Source organism: Equus quagga, chromosome 1, assembly GCF_021613505.1.
Source record: "Equus quagga isolate Etosha38 chromosome 1, UCLA_HA_Equagga_1.0, whole genome shotgun sequence".
In the NCBI taxonomy this organism is placed as follows: Eukaryota; Metazoa; Chordata; class Mammalia; order Perissodactyla; family Equidae; genus Equus; species Equus quagga.
Genome location: NC_060267.1, coordinates 129241420 through 129259246, shown reverse-complemented (window position 1 = coordinate 129259246; position 17827 = coordinate 129241420). Strand labels below are relative to the sequence as shown.

The window sequence follows — 17827 nt, the reverse complement described above, 5'->3', positions numbered from 1 at the left end:
AAAAGAAAGCCGACTGGGTGATGTAAATGCAACTTTTAAATAAAGGATGCCTCTTAACCAGAAAATAGGGTGTTTGGGATAAATTACAAAGCAGTACATCATCATATATCTGATCTGAAAGTCCCCCCAAAGCTCTATACCAAAGTAAAAATAAGGTATTTATGAAATAATTTCTTTCAATATTCCAGGCAAGAATTGTCTAGTAAATGAGAGAGAACAGAAGGAATAGTTGGCAAAGTAGGAAATGTGAAGTCTAAGCTTGTGCATAAGGAATGTGTTATGGGCCTATAGTAGAAATCAGGGATTTGGGAATGTTTAGTCAATTCTGTTGCAGAGAAATCTCTGTCACCACTCCCCATGCCACGCCCAGGGCAGGCATTGCTGATCTGCGCAGTAACCTTCCTCGCTAAGCCTCTGTTCCCCATGCCTTATTCACAGCTGACCTTGGTAACCCATTTTGGCAGTCTTTCTTGCTGAATCCAGATAGGGCTTCAGACTCCTTAACACAGTGAAAGAATTTTCACCTCACGTGCCAACATTATTTGCCATCCCTGGTCTATTGTATCATCTTTTGAAAAATTATTAACATAGAAAGCCTTTCCAAATGAACTCTTTATTAACTGAACCCTGACATAGTGATGTATAAAAATTGCTAGCTCGAACAGCTCCTTTGTCATCCTTGAGTAATTCATGAGCAGGAAAATGAATTGGAACTCCGGCTGACCCCACTGTTCCGACCCACCCTTATTTTATTGTGGTCTGTATTTTATTTTCCCGATAGAAATAGGCCCACGTGACTTCAGGTCTTTAAGGCCCAGAACATTCTCTTGTTATAAACTGCTGTAACAAAGAGATTTAAAAAGGCTACTCACCAGTCCTGTGAAGGTGTGGACTATGGTCATCCCCATTTGGTAGATGAGGACAAATAAGGCTCAGAGGGGGTGGACGGATTGTTCAAAGTGTGACACTCCTGGTTCCAGAACCTATACTTGCAAACCACCCTGCCACACTGCCTCTCAGCGGGTAACAGAGATGAGAGGGCAAGGAGCAGAGCCTGTGGCAGCCCATTCCCCAGATGGCCAAGTCGTAGTGTGTCTTGGTGAATTGTCCTCAGGTGCCCTAGAAAGAGGTTTTCTGAAACCCCTCCCGCTCCTCGGTTCCTGCAGAGTTGCTTGGCTGTTTCTGACCCAGCAGCCAGCTGCATTGCGGCTAATGGATGACCTGCAGTCCTCACTCAGGAGAGCAAAATGTGGAGTGATGTCCACCCAGGCCTGTCCTCCTGGGCCCCCACCCCTGCCACCCTACTTAATTGGTAACAGCCAGGAGAGAAGGTTGTCACAGTGCACGTAGAAGGCGTGCAGATGGTTCATGGGTGTGGCGCTCCTAATATGAGTAGAAAGAGATGAAAGCTCACTATCTCCTTTTACCTCGGGGGAACTTATCCACAAAGGGGATGTTTCCAAGATGCTTCTGGAGATTGTCTGAAAATAGTTGGTCTCCACCCCGGTAAATGCAGCCATTCTAGAATGCTGTTCAACAAGGCCTGGAGAATCGATGTACTGAAACGATGTGAAGACGTTCCCTCCTTGAATTTGCAGTAGCTCAAATTAACTTTCTGGCTATTTAAAAAAAAGAAAAAAAAGCCACTGCCCTCACTTACAAGCCACACTGGATGATTTTAAGTAGTTCCAGGAGGTGTATGTGGTTTGAGGGTCTGCCTTGCCCAGAGCCAGGGCCAAACTCCTTAGGGATTGTGATTGGTTGTGATTTGGGGAGGAGAAACTTGCATCCAGCTTCCACCCCCTTGACGATCTGAGCAGATTCTAGGAGGTCGGGCAGGCGTGGCAGGCGTTGGCTTGTTTTATTCCTGAAAGAGGATCTCAGTAACCCAAGGAGGTGGAATCCTGCTGGAGAGGCTTCCGCCTGGCCTGGCCTCTTCCTCCTTTTACATTTCTGCACCGTGTTTACACTCAACATAAACATCGCAGAGCACACTCACGTCGGAAAGTTCTGTAGTCCGCTGTGATGACTGCACGTCCGGCACCATGACGCTGTAGCGTTTCATTTTCAAGGCGCTGGGAGTCTCCTATTTCATGTGGGTGGGAATGGGGGAGGCCTTTCGGGCAAGTCGCCATCTTTTTATTGTTCCAAGAGTTTGGTGAAGTATTTGAACCTTCACTTGTCAAAATCATTTGGAATGAGGACCCTTCTCCCTCCAGCTTCTTAGAATAGCTAAACGAAGGTATCATTTATCCCAGTGAGACCCTAATGGGGGCTTTCCCATTTGGACACCCACCTTGAATTCATTGGAAACAGAAGTTCTGGGCATTATATTTGTCATAAATTTGGCTCAGACTTTTACTGGGTCATATTTCCCCCAAAATCTTTTTGAAAAAGACTCGTGTCTCATTCCTTTAGACCAACATGTGTAAGCTGGTTAAAAAATAGAGCAAACTGGTTTCATGTTTTGATTTATGAACGAAATCTGCAAGTTTGCATTCAAAAAGCATTTAACACATAACTCAGGAAAGTTTGAGCTTTGCGGCCCGCTGGATGAGACTTTGGCCTGTTTAGACCCCACCTGATCCACCAGCATTATCCTGACTAGCGATAAGCAGACATCCACGTTACTTCCTTTTTTGGCTTCCCCCGCCCTCACCCCCCTTCTGAAGACTTCTCTTCTCCCTTTAGCTTGAATAAAGAAAACTGGCAGGGAAATTGTTTGACCTGGAACTTCTTATGATCAATAGGTAGTAACTCAGTAATCAATAGCACTTCAAAGACAACCTTATACCAGGCCATCTAAACCAAAAAATTCAGTCACAATCAAGGACTGCCAGCTGGAGAAACGTGTGGTCCATGGGATGAATTCCTTGGATATCCGAGTTCTGTGCAAAGTCCAGTGTTTTATGCACATTAGTGCTGCTTTATTGACCACAGGACCTCAGAAGCAGAGCTGGCTTCATGGTCACACGATCTGTGCACCTGTACAGGGCCTCGTGCTCAGAAGGCCCCGTGCTTGCTTTAAGGCTGTGCTGTTGCCATCTTGAAATTCTTAATACTTTTTGGACAAGCAGCCCTGCATTTTCATTTGTCACTGGGCCTTGTGAGTTACCTGGACAGTCCTGCTTACAAGTTATCACTTATATAATTCGTTACATAGAAAATCCCTGGGCACCTTAACTTTGAGTGAGGATTGCTCAAATATAGTTTGTCTTACCAGCCAGGTCATGATAGTCTTACTTTGTCCAGTTTTAGATGATCAAGTTTTTTTATGACTGAATCTGCAACTGTAAAATTACCTTTGGTTTCTGTGGGTTTGGGTGTGGGCTTTTAAGAGGGCCTTTTCTGGTAAGAGGATGTAACAATAAACAATAATCGGGTTAACTTAAAAAAAAATGAAGCCCCCACCATTTCGGTTTTGAGTGGTGTGCCGTTTACTTCTTATCAGCATGTGAGTATATTTTTCATGTGGTTGTAGTTGGGTTTCATTAAGTGCGGTTTGATGTGTGTTTAACCGACATTCAGGTGGCTTGTGGTGGATGGGTGCGACAGGGTGAGGGGAACTCCCAGATGAAGAAGGCTAGTTACTCCCCAGCAGGTGTGCACAGTCCTGGAGTTGGGGTGGGAGGCTGAGGAGCAAATAGTCCTTGTCTTGAGGGAGAGGACCCTGACACGATCACACATACACTGGTGGGAGTGAAGGGCTGCTAACATTTGGATCTGGATCTCAAATGATGAATGATGATTTGTCCCACAGGAGGATGGAGTGAAGGGTCTTCCCATCAAAGGGAGTACAGAACACGTGGAGAGGTCCAGGGGGTTCAAAGCAAGATGTGATCCAGGAACAAGGAGTCTTGGAGCCTGGAATGTGAAGTGTAGTGGGTGGGGTAACAAGGGTGAAAAGCAGGCTGGATGGAGGTTGTGTAGGTCTCTGAAGGTGGTATATGTTTAAGGAGTTTGACTGTGGGCAGCAGGGACCATTGGTGAATTTGGAAGCACAAAGGTACCTGACTAGAAAGATGGTTTTGGGGTTATATGAATGGTGATTCGGCTTCATGGATGTCAAGGACTCTGAGAGGCAAGGAGGGGCCGCATATTTTTTTGGGAGGGTATGGAAAAGGATTTGCCAAGAGATTTACATAGGGAGAGAATCCGTACATTGTGGAAACTACAACCAGGGTTTTGAAGGAGGAGTACAAGATGGTAATGTTTTCAGATTGAGATCTTGGTAGAATAGGGGGTTACTATAGAGAATGTTTGTTGGGGAAAGGGTATAGGAAATCGAGAGAGAGAATATAAGATAATATTTGAATTTTGATGGGTGTAGATGGAGCTTATAAAGAGGACACAGTGCTGCAGAGAAGTCAAGGGGAGTGGAAAGTGGAAACCAATGGCAGTAAGATTCCTAAAAGGGACTGGCCAGGGGTATGGCATATTCTTTTAAGCTAAGAGAGGACTTACACAGCGGCCATGACTTTGGCCAGTTCCATATCCTGCCAACAGAAACTTTGTCCAATTGGATTTGTTTAACTATTAATGACTTTCTCTTATGAATGACTAACTTGTCAGAGTAGCAGAAATGAAAACGATTAGTAACATCCAGTGTTGGTGGAATTTGCGGGGAAACTGGCCTCGTATACCTGTAGATAAGTGTTTAAACAGAAACACCTTTTTATAGGGAAAAGATATCTAGGACATATTGATTAGTGGAAATAAAAATTTCAAGACCTGTTGTATAGTATGATATAAATTCAGGGCAGCAAACACATATATATATGTGTATACACACACACCCAATCTGGTAAACTATATACCACCAGGTAAACAAGTGGTTATCTCTGGAATGCAACCACCTCTTTTTCTTGTCTGTAATTCTGAAATGATTTCTTTAAATTTTAAAAGTTCTTTTTATTATGGAAAATTCCAAACATACGCAATTGTAAAAACAATAGTATAATCTATTCCCCCATGAGCCAATGACACCAGTTAACATTTTGGAATCTTATTTCATCTGTTCTCATCCTCAAGTATTTTGAAGCATATTCCAGCATTACATCCTTTCACTCTTTAATATCTCAGTACAATTCTCTAACAAATGAAGATCTCCTTTACTTTTTTACAAAGAGTGTGAGTCTCTGTAACCCAGAGCAATGACCAAGCCTCTGCCTCTCTCCTCAGATAGCAAAGCCATCGTGGATGGGAACCTGAAGCTCATCTTGGGCCTGGTGTGGACACTGATCCTCCACTACTCCATCTCCATGCCCGTGTGGGAGGATGAAGGGGATGATGATGCCAAGAAGCAGACGCCAAAGCAGAGGCTGCTGGGATGGATTCAGAACAAGATCCCCTACTTGCCCATCACTAACTTTAACCAGAACTGGCAAGATGGCAAAGCCCTGGGAGCCCTGGTAGACAGCTGTGCTCCAGGTAAGTGCCCATGGCAGCCTAAGCCATCTCTTTGGGGTGGGGGTCTCTGGGCCCCTAAACCTCTTGGTTTTCAATGAGGAAGCTAGGTTTGCTGGCGTTGGTATATTTCTTCTGGTTTTAGCCCATGGTAATACAGCTAAGGGAACTGAAAATGGCTTCATTTACCTTTCCAATGTCAGGTCTTATAGATATTGACTTCTTTGAGCATTGAATACAGTTATTTATTCAGATTCCCAATGAAGGCCTTAGTGCCTAGAGTAGGCCTCGGGTTTAGCTTCCAGACTCCAATGTCTTGCTTCTTCACACACTTGGTGCTTAGTTTCCCGTTGGCTTCAGCAGGAACATGTGACCCTGTTAGGTGGATTGGCATGCAAATCTAAAAACTTCCATTGAGTGGAAAGTCCCTGTTTTTATTGACCACTGGGTTGACTATATATGGCTTTCTCCACCCTTTTCTTTCTGCATTGCTGTGAAAAAGTGTTTGGTTGGGATCCAGCTGGAGCCTTTTCCACCCTTTTCTGAGTGGTTGAGTGTACACCAAGGTAGTAATTATCCTCATTGGAGGGTTTAGATTAATGGGTAGAGCTTGCTGATATACATTCAGTAGAAAAACCAGAGCCTGTGTTTATATACATCCCCCAAAATTGTTTTTAATAAAAAATCTATAATAATCATATTTTCCGTTTACCGAGTGTTCTGTATGTGCAGGGCACATTAGTATTTAAGTAAGTTAGTGGTTCTCAACATGCTCAAAGCAGAATCAGCTAGTGTTAGTTGGATGGGGAAAGAGGGCTGACTGGAGGCCTCATTTTCCTTGAGAGTCTATAAGCTAATGTCATCCAGAAATAACTCAAAGTTTAGCATTAGTTCATTTCCCAGTGCCCTCTTCCTTGCTTCCACCCAAAGACACATTTTAGGATACCTCTTTCCAGTTTAAATCTGGGGATTTTTACTCCAATCCTGTACTTCTGGTGCTTACAAAGGTTTCTAAGATAACTCTAGGTTTTGGCCTGTGAATAAGTGTATTTTTTTAATTATACGGGATGCTAGTCCATTCTTTTCAGGTATGTCCAGGGACAGGATTGTGATATTGTGACTTATAATAAGAAATATATATATTTGGTCTTCATCCTCTTTCCTGGAGCAGAGCTCTGAAAACCCTTGGAATTTCCTAAGTGATAAGAGCCATGACAATGATATCTTTCAACCACACCTGAGTTTGTGTTAATGAGGTGACTTTTCGAAAGCCCTAAGGATGGGGCCTGATTGTGAGGTGAACCAACCACATGATTCGAGGGTTGGAACTTTCAGCCCCATTTCAGACTCCAAGGGCTGAAAGTTGGGTGAGCCACCCATGGCCAGTGATTTAATCAACCGTGACTACATAATGAAGCCTCCACAAAAGACTCTGAACTGTGAGGATCAGGGAGCTTTTGGGTTGGTAAACACATGGAGGTGCTCGGAGGGTGGTGCACCTAGAGAGGGCATGGAAGCTCCTCACTCCTGCTTTCATACCTTGCCCTGTGTGTCTGTTCCATCCAGCTGTTCCTGAGTTATATCCTTTTATAGTAAACTAGAATTTACTAAGTAAACTGTTTTCCTGAGTTCTGTGAGCCACTCTAGTAAATGATCGAAGCTGAGGAGGGGTGGTGGGAACCTCCCGATTTGTAGCTGGTCAATCAGAAGCCCAGGTGACAACCTGGACTTGCAGTTGGCACCTGAAGGAGGGGAGGGGGCAGTCTTGTGGGACTGAGCCCTTAACCTGTGGGGTCTGACACAGTCTCCACATAGATAGTATCAGATTTGAGTTAAATCATAGGACACCCAGCTGGTGTCAGCTCTACACATTTGATGACCAGAGTACAAAAGTGTGAGTGTGGTAGCTCAGAAAAATCTCTCCTGCAAAAAGGCACCAGGCCCAAATGGTTTTACAGGCTTTGCTTATTTAGTCATACCACACCTTCAAGGAATGGGTAATCCCCATTTTAATGCAAGAAAATAGCCCGAAGGAGGTCGCAGCTTCATCTCAGAACAGTTTCCACTGTGGCATACTCACATCTCTGCCCATAAAGTATATAATTCACTAAGATTTTTGGAAGAACTTGTTCTCTGAATTAAGATACCAAGTGGGCTTAATGTAAGTACATGGCTTCCTTTAATCTCTTCAGTCAGCTAAGACTAACAGAATCTTTTGTGTTATGTTAACAGGTCTGTGCCCAGACTGGGAGTCCTGGGACCCACGAAAGCCTGTGGATAATGCACGAGAAGCCATGCAACAGGCAGATGACTGGCTGGGTGTCCCACAGGTATATATACAAGTGTGCAACATCCCACGAGGTTGTTTCTACCCTGTAGCTTGTTCTGGCACTCTTGATGCCTCCTTGAGTCTGGCAGTCAGTCTGACCTCAACGTTGACCTTCAAGGAGCATTGCCTGTGGCACTCTCCCATCTTCCTCAGTTTACCCATAATAATAGATTTTCATTGACTTGTTTGCTTCTAGAGCATTCAGAAATTGTCATGTCACTCTTTGTCACATGTGACAGATTTTGTAGTATTTCTGCTCCAAAGATCTCGAAGTTTATCTCTGGACATCAGACTGCAAATGGGGACCTTAACAATTAATTTGAACTGTAAGAAATTGCTAATATTTGACCACTTTTTTACATATCTAAAAAGTTTTTTTTAATCGAATATCTTAAGGAAAGTCACAGGGCATAGAACTTTTTAAAAAATTTAAACCAGGATAACCTATCATTAATGGAAATTGTGGAAGAATTTGGATTGCCCATAATCCTATCACAGGAATATAACAAGAGAACTTGGAAATTGAATAAGTCTTGGATATCAGCTGCAGCAGCCGCATTGTTTAGTTGAGGTCCAATCTTCTGAGCCCTTCCAAGGAGTCTACAAATCTTCTCCTGACAGTTAAACACCATGACTCCCATGTGCAGAGCCCTGGTCAAGAGAAGTTATGGATAGCCAGTGCTATGGGGTAGATGACTTCACCACAGGCTCCATTAAGGTCTAAGTTGTCATTCAGGGCCGAGATCATTGTATTTCCTAACAAGATCCCTTGGGAGGTAGAAGAACTTGCCTATATTCCTTGACTTGGTTTTGGCATCATGTTTCTTCTTCATGGCCCATTTCCTGGCTCCTCCATCCTCAGGAAGTGGTGTGCTATGTTTTTCATCTCCTCTTAAACCTAAAACCATCTCCTTTTGACATTCATGTGATGTTGGCACTAGAAAGGTGTTGAAGGAGCTGTTTAGAAGAAATGCCAAATCAACGTACATCCTACATTTTATGGAACATATTGAAGGCAACAGTTCAAACCCAAATAGCTATTTTGTTGCTGCTGCTAATCATCAGAATGTTTTCTGGGCTCTTTTTACCACAAGGTGAGGGAAGCTTGGTATATATGTTGTTCATGTGCATTTGGTTCGCGAGACAGAGCCCTTCTATTCCTCCAAGAAGGTGTGGCTTACCTCTTGTTGGGGACAGGAGGATTTTTTTGTGCTGCTTAGGGCTGGTTCAGGGAGGCCACCTGTCCAGCATGGGTCTAATCTTGCTCCTAAGCTGAATATCAGGAGAAATTCACTCCCTCCCCATTTTTTTAATGGCTCTTAGTGTATTGAGACCTGTTTTCGTCAGCCCGGGCTGCTATAACAAAATACCATAGACTGGGTGGCTTAAGCAACAGACATTTCTTTCTCAGTTCCGGAGGCTGGGGAGTCCAAGAGCAAGTCCGAGAGAGAGCGTGCGCACAAGAGCGCAAGAGAGCGCAAGCAAGCACGCCAGGGAGCTCTGGTCTTTCTTCCTCTTCTTATAAGGACACTAATCCCATTGTGGGGGCTCCACCCTTGGGACATCATCTAAACCTATTTACTTCCCAAGTATTCCACCTCCTAATATTATCACTCTGGGCTTAGGGCTTCAGCATAGGAATTTTGACAGGACACAAACAGTCTATAACAAGATGACCATATTTCTAATATGTCATTGTGTTGTCCCTGTTTTTATTTTTATTTTTTTCAGTAGTAGCTGACTTAAATTCTGACAATGGATAGATGAGCAAAGAAAAAGGCCAGTTTTTCTATGTGCTTTTTTATAAAGTGCGCTAATCCTACATGTACTTGTTTCCTCTTCCTCCTTACTTGAGGTAGTTTACCCCTTCTGGAAAGTTTGTCCAGGGGAGTAAGTGGGCTTTTTTTCCGGGATAAGGGGGTGTGAACCTCTGGAAATTACATACAGAGTTGTCTGGAGAGGGTCTTCAGCTTCCAAAGGGAATGGTGACTCCTCTGAAATGTTAAAAACACTGATTTTGGCATGCCAGTTTAAGGTAATTTCACTTAATTGAGAGACTGAGTCAAATTCTTAATATTTGTGGTGTTTAGTTTAAGAGACATTTGCAAAAACTTCAGTAGTTTCCTAGTGATGTTTTCTGGGCATTCAGCTGCCATGTCATTATTTTAGGTCATCACTCCTGAAGAAATTATTCACCCGGATGTGGATGAGCACTCGGTGATGACTTACCTGTCCCAGTTCCCCAAAGCCAAGCTCAAGCCAGGGGCTCCTCTTAAACCCAAACTCAACCCCAAGAAAGCCAGGGCCTATGGCAGAGGTAAGTGATGGTTGTCTTGGACTTGAGGCTTGTCCTCTGGTCTTAGAGAGTATTACGTGGCTTCAGGAAGAAGCTTCTCAGAATCACGAGTGTAGAGGCTTAATCCTTAAAGACACCCCAGGTCTCCTTTGTTAGATGTTTTGTACCTAAAGGTCCATTTGTTTATGACCATCTTTTTCTGCCTTGTGGATCTAGGCTTTAAGAAACACTGCTGCTTTAATGTGACGGAGACTGATGAGTTTGTTGCTTTGTGATTTTAGTGCAGTATCCCTGGGATGAAGAAAGGGCTACTCTTCCCATTTTTCAGATGAGGAATCAGAGGTCCAATCCATGGGGGTTAGGGAGTAGAGGCCTCACCCCGGATCACTACTGTCAGTGATGGGGGTGAGGTGGGAGCCTGGGTCATCTGGCTGCTGATTCACTTCTCCTTCAGTTATGCTAAAGCGCCCTCAGATTTCCAGATGGGGTGGGAGCTATTGTTAGCCCCTGGCAGACACTTCCTTGCTAAGACATCCTGTTTATGATCTCCAAGGCAGCTGCCAGGAGTGTTATGCTCAGAACGTTACGGTGGGTCGAAGTCATTTCAAGGAGCTTGGTTGCCTGGCTGGCACCTGACTTCAAGCACACTAGCTTTTTAGGGAGAGCAGTTACATTCCAGCCCAGTGTGGTTTCTGCTAAAGATTAGCACAGCGAGATACAGCTTACTCCCTTTTCTGTGGGGACGGGAAGGGGTGCATTTTATTCCTTAATTTTCATAGCTATAATTATAACTATTATAACATTTAGACACACAAAAATATCTTGAATCTACAGTTCTTACCATTCTAACATAATAGTTTTCTCTTGCCCTTTGTGTGTGCATGCATATGTGTGTGTGTGTGTGTGTGTGTGAGATTGTTGAATTATTTAAAAATAAATTGCAGCAAGGTGATGGTTCACTCCTCAATACACCAGCAAGCCTCTCCTGAGAAGAGGACATTCTCTAACATCACCACAATATTCATTATCACACACAAGAAAATTAACAGTAGTCACATATCAACTAGTATCCAGTTTGTATTCAAATTTCCCTATTGTCCTAAAATTGTCTTTTACAGTTTTTGTTGTTTTACAAATCAAGATCTGATTAAGATTCACTAGCTACATTTGTTTATTTCTCTTTAGACTGTTAATCTAGAATAATTTCCCCCAACTTTTCTTTTTTTAATGACATTGACTTTCTGAAGAGTCCAGGGTGCTTGTCTTGTAGGATATCCCATACGCTCATCCCCTTTGAAGACAGCACTGCCCCCGTTGGTGTCAGCTTAGTCTGAAGATGACACACAACAAGGGCAGTGGTGCTGATGTGTGCTGTTCTCAGCCTCGGTGGCCAGATGAGGCGCATCTGTGTTTTTCGCTTGATTTAGACTAGAAGACAGAGTCTGATGGGTCTAGAACAGACCCACTTGCCATCTGAGGTCCCTTTGGCAATGAGGTGGGGTCTGCGCAATCATTTGCATTACGCAGGGACTGGGGACTTTGTTTAAAGCCCTCCCTCCATGTGCAGTCACTCCACGGTCGGCATGTCCATGCTTGCTTTACAAGTGCTTTCTCTAAGCCATACCAAGGGTGGTGGCTGGAATAAGGAATCTCTGATTTTAAAGGCTGTGCTTCCTTAATGGCAAAAAAACTGCAAACAGCCAAATAAATCTTTTGTCGACAAACTTGGTCAAATGGATTGAGTCTAATCAAGGCATAAAATGCTTGTTTGCAATAACCTTATCATTGGCCTTTCCAGCTTCCTCATTGTTAATGTGAAACGGTTTCCTTTCACAGTGCTGTTTTCTAGAAAATGACTACTTGCTACCGTTCAGGAATGTGGCTAGTCATTGCCGTTTCCTTCGTCTGTCTTTATAACTGTTGTGCACTTGGGGAGGAAACACAGCTATAGAAAAAATATATATTTATATATACACCTAGACATATATGTATCTATGCTTTCATTTTTTTGTTGTAGTAAAATATACGTAACACAGTATTCACTAATTTAACCATTTTTAAGTGTACCGTTCAGCGGCATTCAGTATGTTGACTGTATTGTGCAACCATCCCCACTCTCCATCTCCAGAACTTTTTCATCTTTCCAAACTGAGACCCTCTACCCATTAAACCGTAGCTTCTCACTCCCGCCTTCCCCCAGCCTCTGGCAACCACCACTCTACTTTCTGTCTCTGAATTTGCCTATTCTACATACCTCATGTAAGTGGAATCATATAATATTTGTCCTTTTATATCTGGCTGATTTCACTTAGCATGTTTTCAAGGTTCATCCATGCTGTTGCATGTGTCAGAATTTCGTTCCTTTGTAAAGTTGAATAATAATTCAGTTATATGAATGTACTGCGTTTTGTTTATCCATTCTTCCATCAATGGACATTTGGGTTGTTTCCACCTTTTAGCTATTGTGAATAATGCTGCTGTGAACATAAGTATTTGAGTCCTTGCTTTCAACTTTTTGGGTATATACCTAGGAGTGGAACTGTTGGATCCTATGGTGATTCTATATTTAGCTTTTATTTTTCTTTTTAAGTAGGAAGACAAAATGGTCGTTTTAGGCAATAGGGCCACATGTGTGGCCACATGGGCAGGGCCTTAAGATGTTATCCGTGCCCCATGGTGAGACAAAGGGCAAGTACAGTTTGCTGTCTCTCCTATGTGGCCACATTGCTTCATTTCTGCCAACGGAACCAAGGACTAGAGAACATTTCATCTTCTAGTTTCTAAAAGGGTGGAGAGGTTTATTTTATTTTATCTTTTGGATGTTGACCAGATTGCAGTTACCACTTGCGGATCCACTCACTGGAAGGAGACAGGGCTGGGGTGAGGTAAACCTGCAGCCACAAACAGATCTTTGTAGCGGGCTCCCTTGTGGGGTTAAGTGTGTTGAAAGCATGTATCCGTGAGCTAAGCAGAAACCTTTTCTAAAACCTGTGTTCTGTGTGAAGCATTCACTGCACAGCAAGCCTTCAACACCTTTCGTTGTGAGTAATTGTGGGGAATGGCTGTCTCTGGTAAGCATAGCTCCCAGGGGCTTCACAGAGTGTGAGATGTGGTTCGGTCTCCTAACCAACCATGGTTAGCCAGGGTGGATGGGCCCAAGCCCAGGCCTTCAATAAGCTGCCGACGAAGTTGTTTCTCAGGCTACTGGAGTCAGATGGAGTGGGTGTTTATGAATATATTAAGTTCATGTTTCAATCTCTTTGTTAAATAACCTGATCATTATGTAAATTTTAAGCAAAAGGGAAAATGTAGAAAATAAAAATTGAAAACCTTGCTTCCCAACTGTCAATACCATTTCTTCCTTCAAAGGTATTTCTTTCCAGCCTTTTTCCTATACTGAAATCAGTTCAAACTATGTATTTTCTTCAATTTGCATTTCTTACCCAACAGTATGTGAATGTTATCTTTTTATATAACACTTTACCTACCACCAGTTTTTCTGAAACTAAGTCGTTTATTAGAAAACTAATACAAAGTATCATAACAAATGACCCAGTGTCTTCAACAGACTGATGGCAAGGAAAAGAAAAGATGGAAAGAACCCTAGAGATTAAATGAGACTTAAGAGACTAAGCGAGCAGTTGTAGAATGTGAACCTTATTTGGATCCTATTTAAACTGACTGTTAAAAAATGCATGACAATTATAATATAATTGGAAATTTGAATACTGATTGAATATTTGATGATATTGAGGAATTATTAATTTTTTTGATGTGGATAGTCTAAAAATGTCTTTTAAAGATACATGGTAAATGTTTATGGAGGGAAAATATGAGGATTAGGATTTGTTTCAAAATAACACAGGAGGAGGGAAGAGATGGGAGTGAAGGTGTGAAACAAGACTGGCCATGAGTTGATAGTCGTTGAAGGTAGGTGATATGTACACAGGGGTTCATTTTACAGTTCTCTATGACTGTGTAAGTTTGGAATTCTCCGTAATGCAGAAATACTTCTAGGAAGATGGAGGAGATGTACTTTTCCTAGTTCTTCCTGCCGCATACTGCTAAAATCCCTGGGTATTTTATAAAGGACAAGCATAAGGAGACTCTGGAAAAGAATAAGACAAACTGGCCGGGGACCTCAGGACCCAGGGACCAGCACTGTAGTGAGTTCCTTGGTTTTCTTTTAACTCGTGTATCCCAGACTTGGAGCTGAAGAAGCTGAGAGCTAGAAACACCAATGGACACAAAGACAAAAAGCCCCAACAAAAGCCTACTGTCTCTGCCAAAAGACCAGGAAAGGGCAGCCCAGCAAGGCAGAATGCTTTTAGACAATCACTCCTCTACTCCAACCAAACACCACAGAAAAAACTGTGGCCACCACAACCATCACTTACACCAGCAAAGGCGAATGGGGAGCCCAGAGTTTCACCATAGATAAGAAGGCCCCCCTCCCCGCAATGATGTCTGTAGAGGCCGTTTGAGGAGTACTAATGAGGCATTCCTACCCCTTTCAGCTACTAGTGGAGGCCTAGTCGGGAGCTGGAACTCCCTCCTCCGCCCACCAGTAATGCGGAGCCCACCTCACTGTGAGTATCAGTGGAGGTTGAATGTGGAACCTGGACTTCTTCCCCGACTGGCAGCAATGAGGCACGCACCCTCCTTTCCCCTGCTGGAGCAGTATTAAGTAAGATCCCGAGTCTCATAACATAATCCCCAGAACATGCAGCTTTCAGTTGAAACATCACTCATCCTACCAAGAACCAGGAAGATCTCAAACTGAATGAAAAAAAAAATAATCGATTGATGCCAACACTGCGATGATAGAAATGTTAGGATTATTTCATAAAGATTTTAAAGCAGCTATTGTAAAAAGACTTCAACAAGCAATTACAAATACATTTTAAACAAATGACAAAATTGAAAATCTGAGCAAAAAACAGAAGATACAGGGAGAATCAAATGGAATTTTTAGAACTGAAAAAGGCAATAACAAAAACTCAGTGGTTGAGCTCCATAGCAGAATGGAAGGACAGAGAAGAGAATCAGTGAACTGGAAGATAGAACAACAAAAATTACCCAATCTAAATGACAGAGAAAGTAAACTGAAAGAAATGAACAGAGCCTCAGGGACCTGTGGGACGATAACACAATGTCTAACATTGGTGTCATAGTTGACACAGAAGGAGAGTCAAAAGAGTGAGGGCTGAAAGAGTGCTCAGAGAAATAATGGCTGAAAAGTTCCCAAATTTGGCAAAAGATATAAATCTATGGATTCAAGAAGCTGAGCTAAGCCAAAGACTATAAACACGAAACAAATAAACAAACAAAACCACACCAAGCCACATCTTAGACAAACTTCAAGAAGCTAGACAATAAAAGCTTGAAAGCAAGCAAGAGAGAAATGATACCTTACCTATGGGGGGAAAATAGGATGACAGATTTCTCACCGAAACCATGGAGGCCAGAAGGAAGTGGCACAAAATTTTTACGTGCTGTGAGAAAAGAATTGTCGGCCTGGAATCCTATATCCAAGGATAATATCCCTCAGAAATGAAGAGGGAATCAAGACATTCCCAGGTGAAGCAAAAGTAAAAGAATTTCTCACAAGCACATCTACACTAAGAGAGTGGTTAAAGGAAATTCTCTGGACAGAAAGGAAACAATGAAAGAAGGAATCTTGGAATAACAGGAAGAAAAAAAAATGGTAAGGAAAATATGGATAACTACAATAGACTTTCCTCAAAAACCACAAGCTACCAAAACTCAACCGAGATGAATAGATAACCTGAATGATCCTATAACCTTGAAAGAAAGCAAATTTGTAATTTAAAAGCTCTTGGGAAAGAAATCTCCAGGCCCAGATGGTTTCACTGGAGAATTCTACCATACATTTAAAGAAGAATTCACACCAATTCTACACGATCTCTTCCAGAAAATATGAGAAGGGAACACTTCCCAATACATTTTATGAAGCTAGTTTTGCTCTAATAACAAAACCAGACAATGGCAATGCCAAAAAAGAACTACAGACCAATATCCTTCAGGAATATAGATGTAAAATTTCTTAACAAAATATTAGCAAATAAAATTCAGCAGTATATAAAAAGAATTATACATCATGACCAAATGGGGTTTATTCCAGGGATGCAAGTCGGACAATATTAGAAAATCAGTCAGCATGTATTAACAGGCTAAAGGAGAAAAATCACATGACCTTATCAATTGATACAGAAAAAGCACTGGACGAAATTCAACAGCCGTCCGTGATAAGAAGTCAGAAAAAGAGCAATAGACGAGAACTTCCTCAATTTGGTATAGAGTAACTACCACAAAAAGCCTACAGCTGACATTATAATTAATGGTGAAAGACTGAATATGTTCCCTAAGATCAAGAACAAGGCGAGGATGTCCATTTTCACCACTGTTGTTCAACATGATGCAAATTTTAGCAAGTTCACTCAGGCAAGAAAAGGAAATAAAAGACATACATATTGGAAAGTCAGAAATAAAACTGTCTCTATTTGTAGATGACATGATTGTCTATATAGAAAACCCTAAACAATCTACCAACAAAGCTCTCCTTGAATAAGTGAGTTCAGCGAGATCACAGGATACGAGATCAGCATACAAAAATCAGTTGGATTTCTGTCTACTAGAATGAACATGAAGACACCAAAATAAAAAAGACCATACCACTGAACAATTGCTCCAAGAAAAATTGAGAAATAGATGTAAATGTAATGAAACACGATAGGATTTATATGCTGAAAACTACAAAAACACTGATGAAAAACTCAAAGAAGACCTAAATAAATGGAGAGACATATGTTTTCATGGATTGAAAAAGTCAAAGAATAAAGATGTCAGTTTCTCCCTAAATTGTTGTTTAACACGATTGCTATTAAAATCCCAGAAAGATTTCTTATAGATTTAGGAAATATTATTATTCCAAAATGTATATGGAAAGACAAAGGAACTACAGTAGGGAAAGCAATTTTGAAAAAGAGAGAGAATGTGGGAGGAATCCGTCTACCTGATTCCAAGGCTTAACTGTAAAGCTAGACTAGAAATCAGGACTGTGATGTTGGCAGAGGGATAGACGCACAGATCAACCAAACAGAATCAAGAACCCAGAAAGACACCCCCAAAATACGCACGACTGATTCTTGACAGAGGTGCAGACGCAATTCAGTGGAGAAAAGAGGGCCTTTTCAACACATGGTGCCTGAACAATGGGACATCCATAGGTAAGGAGAATGAACCTCAGCCTCAGTCTCTCACTTTATGTAAAAGTTAACTCAAAATGGATCACAGACTTAAATGTAAAACATATAACTATAAAACTTTCAGAAAAAAATGTAGATGAGAATCTTTAGGATCCAGGGCTAGGCAGAGAGTTCTTAGACGTAACGCCAAAGGCATGATGTGTAAAAGGAAAAAAATGAGAAGTTGGACTTCATCAAAGTTAAAACTTAAAAAATATTTTTTAAAGTACCTTCTGTCTCAAAGTCTTGGCCTGGTACGTGAGACTGGGGTGCATGTGCTGTCCGGGGCTTTCTCTCAGTGAAGGGTGCACTTCTGGATCACCCCACTCTCCTGTAGGATAAACTCACTCAGCTCCTGCCCTACAAGCCACCCGGACACCATCTCAAACAGAACTCAAAGTGTTGCTGAGACAAAGGGCCTGGGGACTGGATGTTACTTTAAAAACTTTTTAAAACAATGTAAAACTTTTTGCAGTTAAGAGAATGAAAAGACAAGCTAAAGACTGAGAGAAAATATTTGGAAAGCAC

At 42.0% G+C, this 17827-nt stretch overlaps 1 protein-coding gene across 4 annotated transcripts in view; it reads left to right on the top strand.

Annotated features, from left to right (window-relative positions):
* The window catches only part of FLNB (filamin B), a 133165-nt gene that overhangs the window by 45486 nt on the left and 69852 nt on the right, over positions 1-17827 (top strand). For all 4 annotated transcript variants that reach the window (XM_046664798.1, XM_046664789.1, XM_046664781.1 and 1 more), the window contains exons 2-4: positions 5182-5430; positions 7639-7736; positions 9905-10052. In XM_046664798.1, the coding sequence (XP_046520754.1) occupies positions 5182-5430; positions 7639-7736; positions 9905-10052 (495 nt within the window). The remainder of the gene's footprint in view (positions 1-5181; positions 5431-7638; positions 7737-9904; positions 10053-17827) is intronic.